Raw genomic sequence first — 19,020 nt, forward strand, 5'->3', positions numbered from 1 at the left:
GTGACAGAATGGCCAGGCAGCCAGAGAAGACTTCATTGATGTCCCATATGAGGTGAGGAAGCGTCCCAGCAGACAACTCAAGGAAGAGTCTTCCAGGGAAGAACCCTGAAGCTACACTGTGATGGATGTGTTGGAGGTAGGACATGGAACACAGTGAAAACTATGTAGTAGCTATTGTTTCTAAAAAGAAAAATGTAAAACTGTAAATTCCCTTTGAGGAAAAAAAAAAGTCAAGCAGATTTTAAAAGACTACAAAACATGCCAAAAATGAACAGATATTTTGTTTGGGTGATGACACTATGGGTGATTCATTTTCTTATTTTCTTTTCTGCAATACCCAAATTTTCATGATATGTATTATTGCAGTATTTCTCAAAAATTAAAAAAAAAGGTTTTGTTAGTGAAAGTACTTGTAAATAGGAGAGAATTTCCATTTACACAGGATTATTTATCATTTCTTCCTCTATAGCTGCAACTTCCTCTATTTTTATACATCAGTTATTTCTTCATTTTTGCTTTATTTAAATGCTCTACTGCATACCTAACACAATATATTGCAAAGCTTCCTCTTATGAATATCCCATTCAAAACTATGACTAAAAAGATTTTTTTCTGCCTATAAGCTGAACACAAATTGTATCCTTTCAACTGACAGTTCATGATATAGATGTTTGTCTTTTGAAACTTCTTCACATCTTCTAAGGCGAAAACTGCTCTGTTTAACAAACTTTTCTTCAAATGCTGTGGCAGTTCATTTAGTTGTTCTTTCAAAATGATTTTCTAATTCAAGGCAGCAGCAAAGGATTTGTAGAAATGAGGTTACATGTCTAGAAAACAAGTAATATTTGTAATGTCTTCATTTATGTTCAGATATTTTCATTCCCAAGTATATTTCTTAAAGTCTATGCCTCAGCTACAAAACAATTATAATTTATATACTATAATTATAATATTTCTTTATTTCATGGTCATTTTTTAAAATGCATAATTAAATGACCCCATTTGAATCTGACAGAAATACAAACTTTAAAGTTCACCATCTTTTGCAATGTCTTTTGGCAATTTTCTTGACCTAATATTTCCATTATGCTTCAAGACATAAAGATTAACATTTCACTAAAAACTGTAACATGTATTGCCATTGATAAAAGGATGTGGGGGGAGGGGTGTTTTTAATTGTGTAGCCTCAGGAGATACTCAAAATATAAGAGTGGTATTTCTAAGTTTCTACTGCTTTATTTCCCTAAAGAAATGAAGTGTAAATCACAGAAATTCCTTACTTCTTACAGCTATGTGAACATTATAAAAAAGATAGAGGGTAGGAGAGGAGCACATTAGGATGAAGAACAAGGGTCCAAAGAAACAAAATTTCTTGAGTGTGTGACATTAAGTTATAAGGAAAATTCAGGGAAATTCTCTCACCTAGAGGCAGTAGGACCACACACTGCTCGAAGTATCATAACTTAGATACTTTAGATTTGAGGCGATGAAGAAAGAGTGTTTGAATAGTTGTGACAGTAATGGGACCACCTATTGCCATCAGGTTCCCTCTCTGCCTTAAGTTTTCTTTTATTTTTCTTCTTTTTTATACTATAGGTGAAGGGAAGGGGAGGAGTGTGGCTATTGGTGAATACAGAGAATAACTAAAAATTTTTATGTCATCTGATTAAAAAAAGTCAAAGTATGACATATCGACCAATAAAACAAAAACCAATAACAAAAAAAACAAAAAAATCCCAAAACTATGTATGTTTGTTGTTTTTTTAAAATAAGAACCAAAAATCATTTTCATAGATGCATGGTATTTTCAATTCTTCACAAATACTGTTACCTAATTTTAAGTTTTATGGAGATATTATATTAACAATTTTCAAATGTATTTACCTGATGCATTTTTAGAATAAAATTTAAAATTTACTAATAGCTTTATATTTATTTAAAAATTTGTTTTTTATAACTAGTCATCATTATTACAACTAGTCACATTTTGTTTTTTTATAACTAGACTACGAATAAAAATTATCTTAATCATTCAGTTTCTCTTTACATTTTTAGCCAACACATCAGAATATTTTAATTACAAATTTTCTTAAGAACAGTTTTTAAAAATATTTAATATTTCAAAATAGGAGAACTTCTATTTCAAATTTAAATGTTATTTGATAAGGCTGTATCCCTTCCTAAAAAGCAAACAAATGAAAACCATTAAGGAAAACTACTTGTTCAGTTTGTATCTTCTTACCTTCCTTCAGTTCTTCTGTATCAAATGTAGTGTCCAAGATTGTATCTTTAGAGTTAGATACCTGTTTAACTTTCTTCCCCTTTCCATAATTGGCCATTAATTGATAATATCTATCAACAAAGAGAAAATATATATAAATTCCAGAATTCACAAATAGTCAATTAAATTCATAATATATAATCACCAAATCAAAACTTTAGACATTAGCTAATGCCTTCTTAAATATGCTACACATTCACTGCTGACCTGAAGCCTCCTTTTAAGCCAACTCCATTAACAGACACCATTTTTATTTCTCGTACTCCCATTCTCTGTTTCTTCTTTACTTCCTGCTCTCAAAATAAACCATAAGCAAGGTATAAAAAGTAGCTTTAGATTATAGTTGGTGTGTTAGTTTGCTAGGGCTGCTGTAACAAAATACCACAGACTTGGTGGTATTTACATTATTGTCTCATAGTTTTGGAAGCTGGAAGTCCAAGATCAAGGTTGGTTTCTACTGAGGGCTGTAAGGGGAAGATCTGTTCCAGACTTCTCTCCTTGGCTAACAGATGACTGTGCCCTTGCTAAAAGTTGCCCCTCTGACAGCAAGCACCATTCTTGTCTCTATGTCTTAATGTCCTTTTCTTATAAGAACTCTAGTCAAACTGGATTAGGACCCACCCTACAGCACAATAATTTTAATTTAACATTTCTTTAAAAGCCCTCTCTCCAAATACAATCATCCAGATTGTGAGATACTAGGGGTTAGGACATGATTTGTGGGGGGTGGGGGGGTGGGCAGTACAGGTAGGACACAATTCAACTCATCAGACTTGGGCTTAACAGTAAATTGACAAAGTGAAGACAATTAATTCAGGGACTGACTGAAACATATCCAGTAGGTAATAAATCTTTTCTCCATGCCTGAAAAGAGCTGACCTAGTTATTCATTAATAGACATATGGTTTCACAATTTCAGTGAAATGAATGTGCCAATGTGAGTTAAAGCCAATTGTAAAATAAATAGCTAAATATAATTCTCTCATTTGACAGTCTCGCTTAGTTTTTTTTTAAAAAAAAAAAACTATATGAAAAGCATACTCTATGCTTCTACTTTTACTAAGCCATAGATGTGCACCAAGAAGAGAGCTAACTAGTGATACCAATAAGCAGAAGCCATGTGCTAAATACCGTAGATAGGCAACAACTATTTAAACAACAAGACTCACAATTACAGAGAGCTTAGTTCCCACTGAAAAAGAGGAATAAAAGCAGAAAAGAGGACAGGGAGAATTTGATTGCAACTTAGAAGTTATTTGCAATTTTTATTGAATGCTCATAGTTCCCACATCCTAAAGGTAATTGCTTCATTAGGAAATTACCTCTCTTCCCTTTTACCTCTCTGAAAAAAAAGAAATGATGTAATGCTTAGAATTTTAAATAGTGAATATATTAAAATAAAATTGAGAGGATAATATTCCATGGTCAACATGCTTCTATTTATTCTGAAATTAATGATGGAGGAAACTACAAAAAGAATGTTCTGCAAAACCATTTGGGGGAGATGAATGAAGATGGTAAGATTTCCTTCCCATCGAACTAGCCAATAAGAGCGTCACAAGATTTACAGATGCAAAAAAGTTATTTTAGATATATAAGTACTGTTTTTAGACTAATGTATATTTTAAACATACATATATATATATCCTAATTGCATTTACCCAAACTTTTTAAATGATGAGGAAAATTCCCTATTTAAAAGTAACAGGAATTCTTTTTATAAAAAAGAAGAATCCTTTCATAGAATAGATATTCATCAGTAATTTTTCTCTTTATTTAAATTTTTCTACATATGGTTTGCTTAAACCAAGGTAAAACATGGTACACATGTCCAATATTGCAAAGAAAGTATTATATTCAATTATGGTTCATATATGTAATTTCATATATTTACTTTCTAAAGTTCAATTTAGACTTTAAAAATAAACATCTGAATAAATATTTATATATATAATATGTAATATACATATATACATATAATATACATATAAATAATATATATGTATAATATACATATTTGTATGTATGTATATAATATACATATATATACATATATATGTATATGTGTATAATATACATATTATATTATATATTATATATATTTATATATATATTATATATAATATAATTACTTCTTATATATTTATATATTATATATATTTATATATATTTATATATATTTATATAATATATAAATTATATATATATTTACTTCTCTTTCTCCTTTTTCCACCACTCCTAAGATGCTCATATGGAATTAATGGTTAAAATGTATTACTAAAATGTGAATAAGTAGGTGGAAGAAAAATAAGAAAACAGTAAACTAGAAAAAAATGTCTATGTAAAATTAAAATTTTACCTTAAAATGAAATTATAAGGAAAATATCCTGTATATTGTTTAATTTCATTAGCTATAAAGTAAATTTCTGTTCATTGCATCTTACTTCCTCATTGACTTTTTTTTTTTTTTTAATGTTATTTTAGAGAGAAGGAGAGAGAAAGTGTGTGATCTGGGGAGAGGGGCACACGGAGAGAGAGAGAATACATAGCAGGCTCCATGCTCAGCACAGAGCCAGACACAGGGCTTGAGCCCACAAGTCTGGGATAACGACCTGAGCTGAAATCAAGAGTCGGACACTCAATTGACTGAGCAACCCAGGTGCCCCTCTCATTGACTATTAAAATTTAGAAATGCATATTCATACATGATAAGTTTTGTCTTTTATTTATTTATTTAATATGAAATTTATCGTCAAATTGGTTTCCATACAACACCCAGTGCTCATCCCAACAGGTGCCCTCCTCAATACCCATCACCCACCCACCCTTCCCTCCCACCCCCCATCAACCCTCAGTTTGTTCTCAGTTTTTAAGAGTCTGTTATGTTTTGGCTCCATCCCTTTCTAAACTTTTTTTTTTCCTCCCCCTCGCCCATGGTCTTCTGTTAAGTTTCTCAGGATCCACATAAGAGTGAAAACATATAGTATCTGTCTTCCTCTTTAGGACTTATTTCACTTAGCATAACACTCTCCAGTTCCATCCATGTTGCTACAAAAGGCCAGATTTCATTCTTTCTCGTTCCCAAGTAGTATTCCATTGTGTATATAAACCACAATTTCTCTATCCATTCATCAGTTGATGGACATTTAGGCTCTTTCCATAATTTGGCTATTGTTGAGAGTGCTGCTATTAACATTGGGGTACAAGTGCCCCTATGCATCAGCACTCCTGTATCCCTTGGGGAAATTCCTAGCAGTGCTATTGCTGGGTCATAGGGTAGATCTTTTTTTAATTTTTTGAGGAACCTCCACACTGTTTTCCAGAGCGGCTGCACCAGTTTGCATTCCCACCAACAGTGCAAGAGGGTTCCTGTTTCTCCACATCCTCACCAGCATCTATAGTCTCCTGACTTGCTCATTTTAGCCACCCTGACTGGCGTGAGGTGGTATCTGAGTGTGGTTTTGATTTATATTTCCCTGATGAGGAGCGACATTGAGCATCTTCTCATGTGCCTGTTGGCCATCTGGATGTCTTCTATAGAGAAGTGTCTATCCATGTTTTCTGCCCATTTCTTCACTGGATTATTTGTTTTTCGAGTGTGGAGTTTGGTGAGTTCTTTATAGATTTTGGCTACTAGCCCTTTGTCAGATATGTCATTTGCAAATATCTTTTCCCATTCCGTTGGTTGCCTTTTAGTTTTGTTGATTGTTTCCTTTGCAGTGCAGAAGCTCTTTTTCTTCATGAGGTCCCAATAGTTCATTTTTGCATTTACTTCCCTTGCCTTTGGGGATGTGTCAAGTAAGAAATTGCGGCCCCTGAAGTCAGAGAGGTCTTTTCCTGCTTTCTCCTCTAGGGTTTTGATGGTTTCCTGTCTCACATTCAGGTCCTTTATCCATTTTGAGTTTGTTTTTATGAATGGTTTAAGAAAGTGGTCTAGGTTCATCCTTCTGCATGTTGCTGTCCAGTTCTCCCTGCACCATTTGTTAAAGAGACTGTCTTTTTTCCATTGGATATTCTTTCCTGCTTTGTCAAAGATTAATTGGCCATACGTTTGTGGGTCTAATTCTGGGGTTTCTATTCTATTCTATTGGACTATGTGTCTGTTTTTGTGCCAATACAATGCTGTCTTGATGATTACAGCTTTAGAGGCTAAAGCCTCTAAGGCTGATTACAGCTAGTAGAGGCTAAAGTCTGGGATTGTGATGCCCCCTGCTTTGGTCTTCTTCTTCAAAATTACTTTGGCTATTTGGGATCTTTTGTGGTTCCATACAAATTTTAGGATTGCTTGTTCTAGCTTCTAGAAGAATGCTGGTGCATTTTGATTGGGATTGCATTGAATGTGTAGATAGCTTTGGGTAGTATTGACATTTTAACAATATTTATTCTTACAATCCATGAGCATGGAATGTTTTTCCATGTCTTTATATCTTCTTCAATTTCCTTCATCAGCTTTCTATAGTTTTCAGCATACAGATCTTTTATATCTTTGGTTAGATTTATTCCTAGGTATTTTATGCTTCTTGGTGCAATTGTGAATGGGATCAGTTTCTTTATTTGTCTTTCTGTTGCTTCCTCATTAGTGTATAAGAATGCAACTGATTTCTGTACATTGATTTTGTATCCTACAACTTTGCTGAATTCATGTATCAGTTCTAGGAGACTTTTGGTGAAGTCTATCAGGTTTTCCATGTATAATATCCTGTCATCTGCAAAAAGTGAAACCTTGACTTCATTTTTGCCAATTTTGATGCCTTTGATTTCCTTTTGTTGTCTGATTGCTGATGCTAGAACTTCCAACACTATGTTCAACAACAGTGGTGAGAGTGGACATCCCTGTCGTGTTCCTGATCTCAAGGGGAAAGCTCTCAGTTTTTCCCCATTGAGGATGATATTAGCTGTGGGCTTTTCATAAATGGCTTTTATGATGTTTAAGTATGTTCCTTCTATCCCGACTCTCTCGAGGGTTTTTATTAAGAAAGAGTGCTGAATTTTGTCAAATGTTTTTTCCACATCAATTGACAGGATCATATGGTTCTTTTCTTTTCTTTTATTAATGTGATGTATCACACTGATTGATTTGCAAATGTTGAACCAGTCCTGCAGCCCAGGAATGAATCCCACTTGATCATGGTGAATAATTCTTTTTATATGCTGTTGAATTCGACTTGCTAGTATCTTATTGAGAATTTTTGCATCCATATTCATCAGGGATATTGGCCTGTAGTTCTTTTTTTTTTTTTTTGCTGGGTCTCTGTCTGGTTTAGGATCAAATCGTAAATCAAGTAATGCTGGCTTCATAGAATGAATCTGGATTTTTCCTTCCCTTTCTATTTTTTGGAACAGCTTGAGAAGGATAAGTATTGTCTCTGCTTTAAATGTCTGGTAGAATTCCCCAGGGAAGCCATCTGGTCCTGGACTCTGATTGTTGGGAGATTCTTAATAACTGATTCAATGTCTTTGTTGGTTATGGGTCTGTTCAAGTTTTCTATTTCTTCCTGTTTGAATTTGGGAAATGTGTGGGTGCTTAAGAATTTGTCCATTTCTTCCAGGCTGTCCAGTTTGTTGATATATACCCTTTCAATGTATTCCCAGATAATTGCTTGTATTTCTGAGGGACTGGTTGTAATCATTCCATTTTTCATTCATGATTTTATCTATTTGGGTCATCTCCCTTTTCTTTTTGAGAAGCCTGGCTAGAGGCTTATCAATTTTATTTATGTTTTCAAAAAACCAACTCTTGGTTTCATTGATCTGCTCTACAGTGTTTTTAGATTCTATATTGTTTATTTCTGCTCTGATATCTATTATTTCTCTCCTTCTGCTGGGTTTTGGGTGTCTTTGCTGTTCTGCTTCTAGTTCCTTTAGGTGTGCTGTTAGATTTCGTATTTGGGATTTTCTTGTTCCTTGGGATAGGCCTGGATTGCAATGCATTTTCCTCTCAGTACTGCCTTCACTGCATCCCAAAGCATTTGGATTGTTGTATTTTCATTTTCATTTGTTTCCATATATTTTTTTAATTTCTTCTCTAATTGCCTGGTTGACCCATTCATTCTTTAGTAGGGTGTTCTTTAACCTCCATGCTTTTGGAGGTTTTCCAGACTTTTTCTTGTGGTTGATTTCAAGTTTCATAGCATTGTGGTCTGAAAGTGTGCATGGTATGATCTCAATTCTTTTATACTTATGAAGGGCTATTTTGTGACCAAGTATGTGATCTATCTTGGAGAATGTTCCATGTGCATTCGAGAAGAAAGTATATTCTGTTGCTTTGGGATGCAGAGTTCTAAATATATCTGTCAAGTCCATCTGATCCAATGTAGCATTCAGGGCCCTTGTTTCTGCATTGACCGTGGGTCTAGATGATCTATCCACTGTTGTAAGTGGGGTATTAAAGTTCCCTGCAATTATCACATTCTTATCAATAAGGTTGCTTATGTTTGTGATTGTTTTATATATTTGGGGGCTCCCGTATTTGGTGCATAGACATTTATAATTGCTAGCTCTTCCTCATGGATAGACCCCTGTAATTATTATATAATGCCTTTCTTCATCTCTTGTTACAGCCTTTAATTTAAAGTCTAGTTTGTCTGATATAAGTATGGCTATTCCAGCTTTCTTTTGACTTCCAGTAGCATGATACGTAATTCTCCATCCCCTCACTTTCAATCTGAAGGTGTCCTCAGGTCTAAAATGAGTCTCTAGGAGATAGCAAATTGATGGGTCTTGTTTTTTTTTTTATCCATTCTTATACTGTATGTCTTTTGGTTGGAGCATTTAGTCCATTTACATTCAGTGTTATTATAGAAAGATATGGGTTTAGAGTCATTGTGATGTCTGTAGGTTTCATGCTTGTAGTGATGTCTCTGGTACTTTGTGGTCCTTGCAACATTTCACTCACAGTATCCCCCTTAGGATCTCTTGTAGGGCTGGTTTAGTGGTGATGAATTCCTTCAGTTTTTGTTTGTTTGGGAAAACCTTTATGCCTCCTTCTATTCTGAATGACAGACTTTCTGGATAAAGAATTCTTGGCTGCATATTTTTTCTGTTCATTACATTGAAGATTTGCTGCCATTCCTTTCTGGCCTGCCAAGTTTCAGTAGATAGGTCTGCCACTAGTCTTATGGGTCTCCCTTTGTAAGTTAGAGCCTGTTTATCCCTAGCTTTCAGAATTTTCTCTTTATCCTTGTATTTTGCCATTTTCACTATGATATGTCATGCAGAAGATCGATTCAAGTTATGTGTAAAGGGAGTTCTCTGTGCCTCTTGGATTTCAATGCCTTTTTCCTTCCCCAGATCAGGGAAGTTCTCAGCTCTGGCTTGTTCAAGTACACCTTCAGCCCCTTTCTCTCTCTTCCTTTTCTGGAATTCCTATGATACGGATATTGTTGCATTTGATTGCATCACTTAGTTCTCTAATTCTCCCCTCATATTCCTGGATTTTTTCATCTCTCTTTTTCTCAGCTTCCTCTTTTTCTATAATTTTATCTTCTAATTTACCTCTTCCCTCCTCTGTCTCTTCAATCCGAACTGTGGTCGCCTCCATTTTATTTTGCACCTCATTTATAGCATTTTTTTTTAGCTCCTCATGATTATTTCTTAGTCCCTTGATCTCTGTAGCAATAGATTCTCTGTTGTCCTCTAGACTTTTTTCAAGCCCAGCGATTAATTTTATGACTATTATTCTAAATTCTTATTCCGTTATATTGCTTAAATCATTTTTGATCAATTCATTCGGTTTCACTACACCCTGGAGTTTCTTTTAAGGAGAGTTCTGTTTTGTCATTTTGGTTAGTCCCTGGGGTGGTGCCAAACTTCAGGGCACTTCCCCTGTGCTATCTAGAGTAACTTGTGTTGGTGGGTGGGCCTCAGTCAGACCCGATTTCTTTTGAAATCCGCTCTCTGAGCAGAGCTGTTGACTTTTAACATTCCAGATGTTAAGTCCCACTGGCTGTCAGAACTCACGGAGTCCAGCCCCTCTGCTTTTGCAAGTCACACTCGGGGGCTCTGCCTTGCCAGGCGGGCTGCCCCTCGACTGCCCCAGCTCCCTCCCGCCAGTCCGGGTAGTGCACACTGCCTCTCCGCCCTTCCTACCCTCTTTCGTGGGCCTCTTGTCTATGCTTGGCTCCAGAGAGTCTGTTCTGGTAGTGTTCTGGCGGTTTTCTGGGTTATTTAGGCAGATGTGGGTGGAATCTAAGTGATCAGCAGGACAAGGTGAGCCCAGCATCCGCCTATGCCACCATCTTCCCCCATTATCTCAAAAGTTTTGTCTTTTAGATTAATGAGAATATATAGGTTAATGAGAATTCTGAAAACTTATCAAACTAAAGTTAGCTGACATAACAACAATATTCAAAGCTTGAATAAAATATTTATATTACTAATGCATAAAAACATTGAAAGAGGCTTGTGTAGATTAATCATCTTTTGCCCAACGCTTTTACACAGATGTTTTATTATTGGCTATGTCACTAGTTGCTGAAATCACTGTCCTGACAGACTTCAAATTCCCATACCACTGGGAGTAAAGCTGTACACTTGGCCCACTTATAGTTCTTATATTGACTGGATCCCACAACCAGGTGAAATCAAGGATCCCTGGGTCCCTGGGACCAGAGTTCCTAATATGGTTACCCCCACTACAGAGCCCATTCCAGCTTTTTACTTTGGGGGCTCATGGTTCTTATGATCAAATCCCATACAACTGTTAAAAGATATGCAGTACCACTTACACAGTAAAACCATTAAAGGAAGCATAGTCCTCAGCTGTGAATCCATAAATATCTTGGGAAGATAGGTTCACTTCTTGCTGAAGAAGAAGACTGACTAAATTTGTTGGTTCATCACTTAGAGCAATCATAAGGGCTGTTCTGGAGCAAGAGAGATACATAAATGTGTATTTATGGGTCTTAGACATGTCTTGTACATTTTTAAAACGTTAGTCTTCTAAATGTACTGTTCAAATGTAGAATCTCTATCAGGAAAAGAATCAGGGCAAGAATGTAAAAACTGGAGCAGATCTACTCGAAAAGGTTTATCAATCACAGATTATATCATGGAGTCTAAAGATAGAAGAGTCTCTAGGAAGCAGAGAGCTCAAAGGTTTTCAATCCCTGCTCCCTGGAACCCAAATCTCAAAAATCTCAAAATGCTAGGGAGGGGCATGTCTGGGGTTCTGGGGTTCTGGGTCCTCTGCCTCATTTAACTACAGCATCTAGAATTTAGAGATTGAGTTCTGTGTAAGATTCTAATTCTAATGTTATAAGTAATATAATAATAATAACAATAATAATGATAAAAACAACAACCACTACCACCACCACCACCTACTAATCTGGCCCAACTGTTTGATTTTACAGAAAAAAACAGATCCTGGGTATCTAGGTAATTTGCCCAAAATAAATGGCCAGATCTTTTATCAATATCACAAAATGCATAAACATATAGGCACAAATATATATATAAACACACACACACACACACACACACACACACACACACACACATCATCTTATTAAGTAGCTAGAGTTATATGCTCTTATTTAGAATGTATTATACCTTTGATTCTTATCTGAAGCATTCACATCTGCCCCTTTCTTCAGAAGATATTCTACCATTTCTGCATTATTTTCAGTAACGGCAAGTAAAAGTGGAGTATACCCATCCTGAAAATTTTATTTCAAAATGATTATTTAAACTATGGTACTAATATTTTATGCATTTTATTATATACATTTTAGATTTAGGTTTAATTTAAAATATAAGTGTGTTACCACCTCACACCTGTCAGAATGGCTAAAATTAACAACTCAGAAAACAGATATTAGCGAGGACGTGGATAAAGAGGATTTCTTTTGCACTGCTGGTGGGAATGCAAACTGGTGCAGCTACTCTGAAAAACAGTATGCGATTCCTCAAAAAATTAAAAATATAGTTATCATATGACCCAGCAACTGCACTACTAGGTATTCATCCAAAGGATACAAAAACGCTGATTCAAAGGGGCACATGCACCCCAATGTTTATGGCAGCACTATCAACAATGGCTGAATTATGCAAAGAGCCTAAATGTCCATTGACTGACAAATAGATAAAGAAGATATGGTGTGTATATACAATGGCATATTACTTGTGATCAAAAAGAATGAAATCTTGCCATCTGCAGCAACATGGATGGAACTAGAATGTATTAGGCTAAGTGAAATAAGTCAGTCAAAGATAAATATCGTATGATTTCATTCATATGTGGAATTTAAGAAACACAACAGATGAATATAGGGGAAGGGAAGGAAAAATAATATAAAAACAGAGGGAAGCAAACCATAAGAGACTCTTAAATACAGAGAACAAACTGAGGGCTTGCTGGAGGGATACTGGGTGGGAGGATGGGCTAAATGGGTGATGGGCATTATGCAGAACCCTTGTTGGGATTAGCACTGGGTGTTATGTATAAGTGATGAATCACTAAATTCTACTCCTGAAACCATTATTACACTATATGTTAACTTAGATATAAATAAAATAAAAGACAAATAAAAATAAAAGATAAGTGTGTTAATAAGAAACCTCTGAATATATACTTTAATTTTGAAAAGGTTTTGATATATAACAAAATATGATTTCAGAGACCAAGAAAACAAACTGGAGTTGGGTCACTAAAAATTAAAATTAAAGTTTCTACTTTAGGCTTAATTCAAATTGTGGGCAAGAGAAGCCTGGAGTATTTAAGTGATAAGCACCTAGTATTTAATGTAAATATTACAAACCATCAATTCACATGTAATAATATTACGCTTGAGTTTCCACAGAATTTCATTTAAACTTCCAAGCCTGGGCATTTATTCTGGGCTGTCATGGAGACAAAATATCAGTGAACTTAAGTGTTAAGAAGCTTTTTTTTTTTTTTTTTTAACAAACAAAAACAAACAAACAAAACCCCTCATCTCTATAGGAGAGTTGGATTACTTTTAGTATAGTAAGTGATTTTCTATGTCAACTCCATTTTCATTATCTATGAGTATATAAATAAGACAGGAAAAAAATGTAGGCTTATGATTTTTAACCAATATCCACTTCTAGGGAAATCAGATATTTCTCATTTGATATAAGCCTTTGAACAGTTATCATTGTTAAACATAATGCTGTTTTGGAGGTCAGCATTATAGTCTAACATGAAATGGACCAAGATTTTTTAAAAAAGAAAACCTTATCAGTATTTCATCATCTTATTCTCCTTCTCCTTTTCCCCAATTTCATTTTGGAAAATTCATGCTTCATATAACATGTGTTTCAACAGACATAAATCATCTGCAATAAATACCTTCTTCCATTGCTTTCTAAAATATGTTATTTTTAATACACTACCTTATTTTGATATTCAAGATTAGCTTTGTGTTCAAGCAATTTTTCAACTAATGAGACACTGTGGCCACAGACGGCATAATGGAGAGCAGTATTGCCATCGAAATCTACCAGATTTGGGTATGCACCATGCTCCAGAAGAATAGTAGCACAGTCCTCCTTTGCGCACTGTACTGCCTGTCGATACAACAAGAATAAATGAGTAACCAACTTACTATCCAGGATATATTAAACTAACGTGTGGTACTATATTTTAAAAGATGAAATCCAACCCAAGTTAAGTAGAAGAACTCAAATGCATTTCAATTGAAAAGGAAAAAATTAACACACCTTAGTCAATGGAGATCTTTTTTCACCATCGCAGACATTTATTTCGCACTGTTTCTCAATTAAGAGAGATACAATATTTGAATATCCATTAGCACAGGCCAGGTGCAAAGGGGTTCTATATCAATATGACAGAACACAAAATTAAGGTAAGTCTAAGATAAGTCTTAGTTTGAGAAGTTACGATACACAAGAACATGCCAGATCATATACTTTTAAGGTATTTGCTTCAGGTACTTATTGATCTTTATAGAAAATTTATATTAATTGCTTTTTACTGAACTAATAAGGCTGTGCAAATGCCTTGAAGATCAAATATTTAACTGGTTTCACTTCAAGGAAAATTTAACTATAATGTGTCAAAAAATACCTATGTATGTATGTATGCATACCTTCATCATAAAAATGTCTTAGTAATCATTTACTATGGCTAGGCAGGGTTCTGGATGATGAGGATCCAGCAGCAAACAAAACAGACAATAACACCTGCTCTTATGGATCATAAATGTTAGTGGAAAAGGTAAATAAAAAGCTTGAAATAGAAAAGCATGCCAGACAGTATTAAGTGCTAAAGAGAAAAATCAGGCAGGGAAGAAGGACAGGAAATGTCAGCAAGGAGAGAACTTATAATTATAGATAGAGTTGCCCAGGAAGCCCTCGTTGATAAGGTGATTATTAAATAGACACTGTAAGGAAGTGAGAGAGGAAGCCATGTGGGTATCTGGTGGGAAAACACTCGAGGCAAAGGGAACAGCAAGTCCAAAGGTCCTAACATTTCTGGCATTTCTGAGGAACACTGAGGAGGCCAGGGAAGCTGGATATGAAGGAAAGGGAGAGTCATAGGATGTAAGATGAGAGAGAGAATAGGGTGAGAGTGCATATCATGTAAGGCTGAATGAGCCATTGGAAGGACTTTGGCCTTTATCCTTAATGAGATGGAAAGCCAGGGGAAGTTGTTAAGGCAAGGAATGATTCATTTTACATACATTTTATAGGATCATTCTGACTACTGTGTTGGGAATAAATTGAAAGGGTTAAAAGACAAAAAACAAATTCCTGCCATTGCAGCAATTTTGGTTAAGATACGATGGAGGTTTTGCCTAGAACGGTAACTGTGAAGGTCGCAAGAAATAGTTGGATTTTAGATACAACTTGAAGATGGAGCCAAGAAAATCACATGGGTGGTATGAAAGAATGAGAAGAGTCAAGAATGACTCCAGGAGGCAAGAATGTTTCTGACCAAACAACTGAAAGAAAGGATTTGGGATTTCTAGAAAGAGAAATGAAGATCTAAGGAGGGAAAATGGAAGCGCCGTTTGGGGATGCTTGAGATTTGTAAAGAGTGAGTGGTGGAGCCAGTGGCTCTCACAAATCAATTACTAAATTTTCAGGAACTATTCAAGCTAAATGACATCACACTGGTAGCCTGAAATCAGGGCTTCTCCTCCCTTAGCTCCACTCCCACCCTCACCTCAGAGCTTGCTATTAAACATTTACCAGTACACCACAGGCTATTAGATATCCACACTGAAGTATAGGTATTTGTATATGAGTCCAGAGTTCAGGGAAGAGGTCTGGCTCGAGATAAAAAGTTGGAAGGCATTGGAATATAGACATTTAAAGATAATCTCTCTTCACCAGGCAAGTGAAGATTAAGAGACAGAATCGTTTCAAGTTCTGAGCCCTCAAATATTTACCAGGCAGGGAGAGGAAAAGAAATCAGCAAAGGAGTCTGAAAAGCAGTGTCCACAGAGGTAGGAGAAATGCCAGGTGAACCAAGTGTCCTAAAAGACAAGTCAATATTTCGAATACAACTTATAGGGCATGGAAGATACTTGGCTGAGATATGAGCCAGGTAAGACTGAGAATTGACCACTGAATGAAGTCATTTTGAGGTTATCTATGACCTTGTAAAGTAATTGAATGGGGTGGTGTAGGATAAAAGTTGGATAAATTTAGATAACTCTGTTTTTGTCAAAGGGCATAATACTATCAGCAAACTGACATAAATCTTAATAACCATAGTTTCCAGTTACCCAGTTATGGTGAAAAATAATGCTCTTCATACCCTATAAGTTGAAAATGCCCCCAAAGATTTTAAGGTAGGCACAGATAGTACATATTTTGTTATTAATGTCAAACACATAACTTCTATGTTTCTTAATATATAAAATTAATTTTGTTTTTGCAGTAAGTGGTTGTTGATGGACTTTTTCAAGAGACTCTGCAATTGAAAAAAATCATCAGAGATCCACATTAAAGTCAATTGTTTTGCTGTCTCAAAATATTAAAATCTTAACAACCACTATTCTGAGAGGTCTCTCTACTCTTTTCCTATTAGTATATTAGTAATATGGTAAATCTTGGATGGCTTAGGACAATATATATGTATCAAGTTAAAAACAGTAGTTTGGGTAAAGGGTGAAATGCCAGATGTAGATTAATGCAGCGGGGGAAGTGGTGGCAATCAGGGAAGGCACAGATGCCCTCAAATATCCAAGTAAGCATTAAACAAAATAACAAGCTGGATTTGGGCACGTGACCCTCTGTCAGTGGTTACCTGACCTCTCCACTGTGGAAAACCTGTAGCGACAACCCATGAAGGAGCCCAGACAAGTCCTGCTCCTGATTACAGGACCCAGTGGACCCAACTTCCCTTCCACACTGCCCTTCATCCGTCTGGTCACCTGTACTGTCTGTCCCGTACATTCACATCACGTTTCTTGAGCTGAAGGTACTCCTTCACCTTCTCCAAATCCCCGACCCAGGCAGCTTTGTGAAGTTTCTTTAAATCTTTATCTCGAAGGTTGTAGCCTGGCTGGGCGGGGTGGTGGGTATTGGCCTGGGCCACAGGCAGGTGCGAGGAGGGGCCTTGAGGCTCATCCTTCCTTCTCCAGAAGGTGAGAAGCTTCTTCATGGTGGCAAAGGAGACAGTCCTTCAGCTGGACCAGGATGTCCTGGTCACTCCTAACCCCCCGACCTGCCCCTGGGGCCTGGACCCCCTGGCTTGAGGGTGCGCCCCGGCAGGTCCTCACCCCACTCCAGGAGTCCAAGCTAGCCAGAGACAGGAAGTGAACCAGTGACAGGAAGCGGGCAAAGACAAAGGGGTTGGGCCACTTGCCTGGGGCAACGCAGGCGCCTCAGTTGCCTGGCAACGCCGGGGACCTTGAGCAACAACCAACCAGGATTCAGTGTTGTAGACGCCCAAACCCAGACTCTCACTTAAGATCTTTGACTGACTGCTACACCGTGAGTCTTACTAGTAGATCAAAAGCCTTTTGGTAGAAACCTACCAACTTTCTTAGAAATAACCCCTTCTCGTTCGAGTATAAACCTAATGACTTAAACTCTTGAAAGCTGAGATTTTCCCTCCTTGTGGTGGGGATGGATCTTCTCCAGGGACCTTGCCCTCCAGCCTATCCCCCACCCTCATCCATATGGTTCACAGGATCTAACACATAGTTAACAGTGACTGAGATCCTTCTATAATCACAATATCAAACTTACTTTTCAATGTTACCTCTCATATTCCAGCTTACCTTTTCACGTCACAAAATTTCAAAAATCCTTCCAACTCACTGCACCTACAGTGCACTAATTCTGCAACCTTCACTGACCTTGACCACTGCACTTTGTGTCCACATTTCCCTACTTAACGAGATTAAATTCCATGGTTAATCATTATCATCACTCCAATGCTTATACCTTCATGCTAGCCCTCAATCTTTTTCTTACTTGCTGCCTAAACCACAGTCCTGGGTAAATCTAAAACTCCCAACTAAACTTATCTTTCTTGAGTCACTGAATGTGACTGAAGGAAAAAACAAAGCCACATTAGTCTTGTCTCATCTTTAGTTCATGAAGATTCACCTTAAGAAGATTGCCCTACGTTCCAGCAATCCTCAAATATTTCCGATTCATTTACACTCACACCTTCCTTAACCATTTCATTATCTTCTCTCCAAAGTCATTCTTGGCTGATGACCTGGTATCCTGATCCATTTAGACAAAAGAATTAATCACAAAAGAAATTTCTACACTCCCAGGACATCTACCCACCTACTTACCAAAAAATATTTTACCTTCTCTTCTGTTCATATTGATGATATGTCCATGTTTCTAGCAAAGGCTAGCACTTCTCCTGTGAACTGGAACCCATCCTCTGTAGCCTGCCCAGGGACATTGCTTCAGCCACTTCTTGCTTTCTCATGTGTCTATAAAGTTTGTCTCTCTGTTAACTAACTCTTATTAGCATAAATACATACTAATATTTGTCCAAACTAAAAACAAACAAAACTGACCACACCTTCCTCCACAACATTCATTGCCTCATTTCTCTCCTTTACAGCAAAACTCCTTAGAGTTGTCTATAATCTTATAATGTCTCTATATCATTTTTCTTCTTCTGTTCCCATAGCAATTCCTATCATTACCTATTTTTTATTGAGTTATAACTGACATAAAACAGTATATCAGTATCAGGTATACAACATAATGAATTGATATTATGATAGGAAAAGATAGGATAAAATAGGCAGAGAGGAAAAGGATTAGGACCTGAGATCCCTGGGTGGAGAGACATATTTTGGAACAAAGTTGGGAGTGTCTGACCACAGCATACCCTGCCCCACTCAGGTGTAAGGCTCCTCTTGAGAAAGTAACACACCACCTACTTCCCCTCAGGTTCCCCTCAGGGATCTGACAAAAGACCTGACTAAAAATAAGTAGTAGACCATAAGACCTATAACCCACAAGGAATGATATGGCCATAGACCATCCCTCATACAAAGGAAACGAGCCAATCAGGAAAGGACCACCCAGCACCTAGAGCTATCAAGCCAGTGAGGATAGGACCTGAGAAGGAATTAGGGGGAAGGGAAAAGGGGGGGGGAGTTGACCTGAACCTTATAAAACAAGGACCCTTGCCTACAACCGATGGGCATTCACTTTCTAATATCCCCCTCTCTGTAAAGAGAGTTGTTTTTTTTTTTTTTAATTTTTAACATTTATTTATTTTTGAGACAGAGAAAGACAGAGCATAAACAGGGGAGGGGCAG

The 19,020-nt window shown here is 36.6% G+C and overlaps 1 protein-coding gene across 1 annotated transcript; it reads right to left on the reverse strand.

Annotated features, from left to right (window-relative positions):
* Positions 1 to 498: 498 nt before the first annotated feature.
* On the reverse strand, positions 499 to 17,039 carry ANKRD7 (ankyrin repeat domain 7). Its single transcript, XM_078436029.2, has 7 exons — positions 16,651 to 17,039; positions 13,967 to 14,081; positions 13,640 to 13,813; positions 11,834 to 11,940; positions 11,008 to 11,145; positions 2,243 to 2,352; positions 499 to 827 (listed from the first exon to the last, which is right to left on the reverse strand). The coding sequence occupies exons 1-7, from the start codon at positions 16,878 to 16,880 to the stop codon at positions 820 to 822; spliced, it is 882 nt and encodes a 293-aa protein (XP_078292155.2). The 5' UTR covers positions 16,881 to 17,039; the 3' UTR covers positions 499 to 819.
* Positions 17,040 to 19,020: the final 1,981 nt, after the last annotated feature.

The sequence above is a fragment of the Panthera onca genome, chromosome A2 (assembly GCF_046562875.1).
Source record: "Panthera onca isolate mPanOnc1 chromosome A2, mPanOnc1 haplotype 2, whole genome shotgun sequence".
NCBI lineage: Eukaryota > Metazoa > Chordata > Mammalia > Carnivora > Felidae > Panthera > Panthera onca.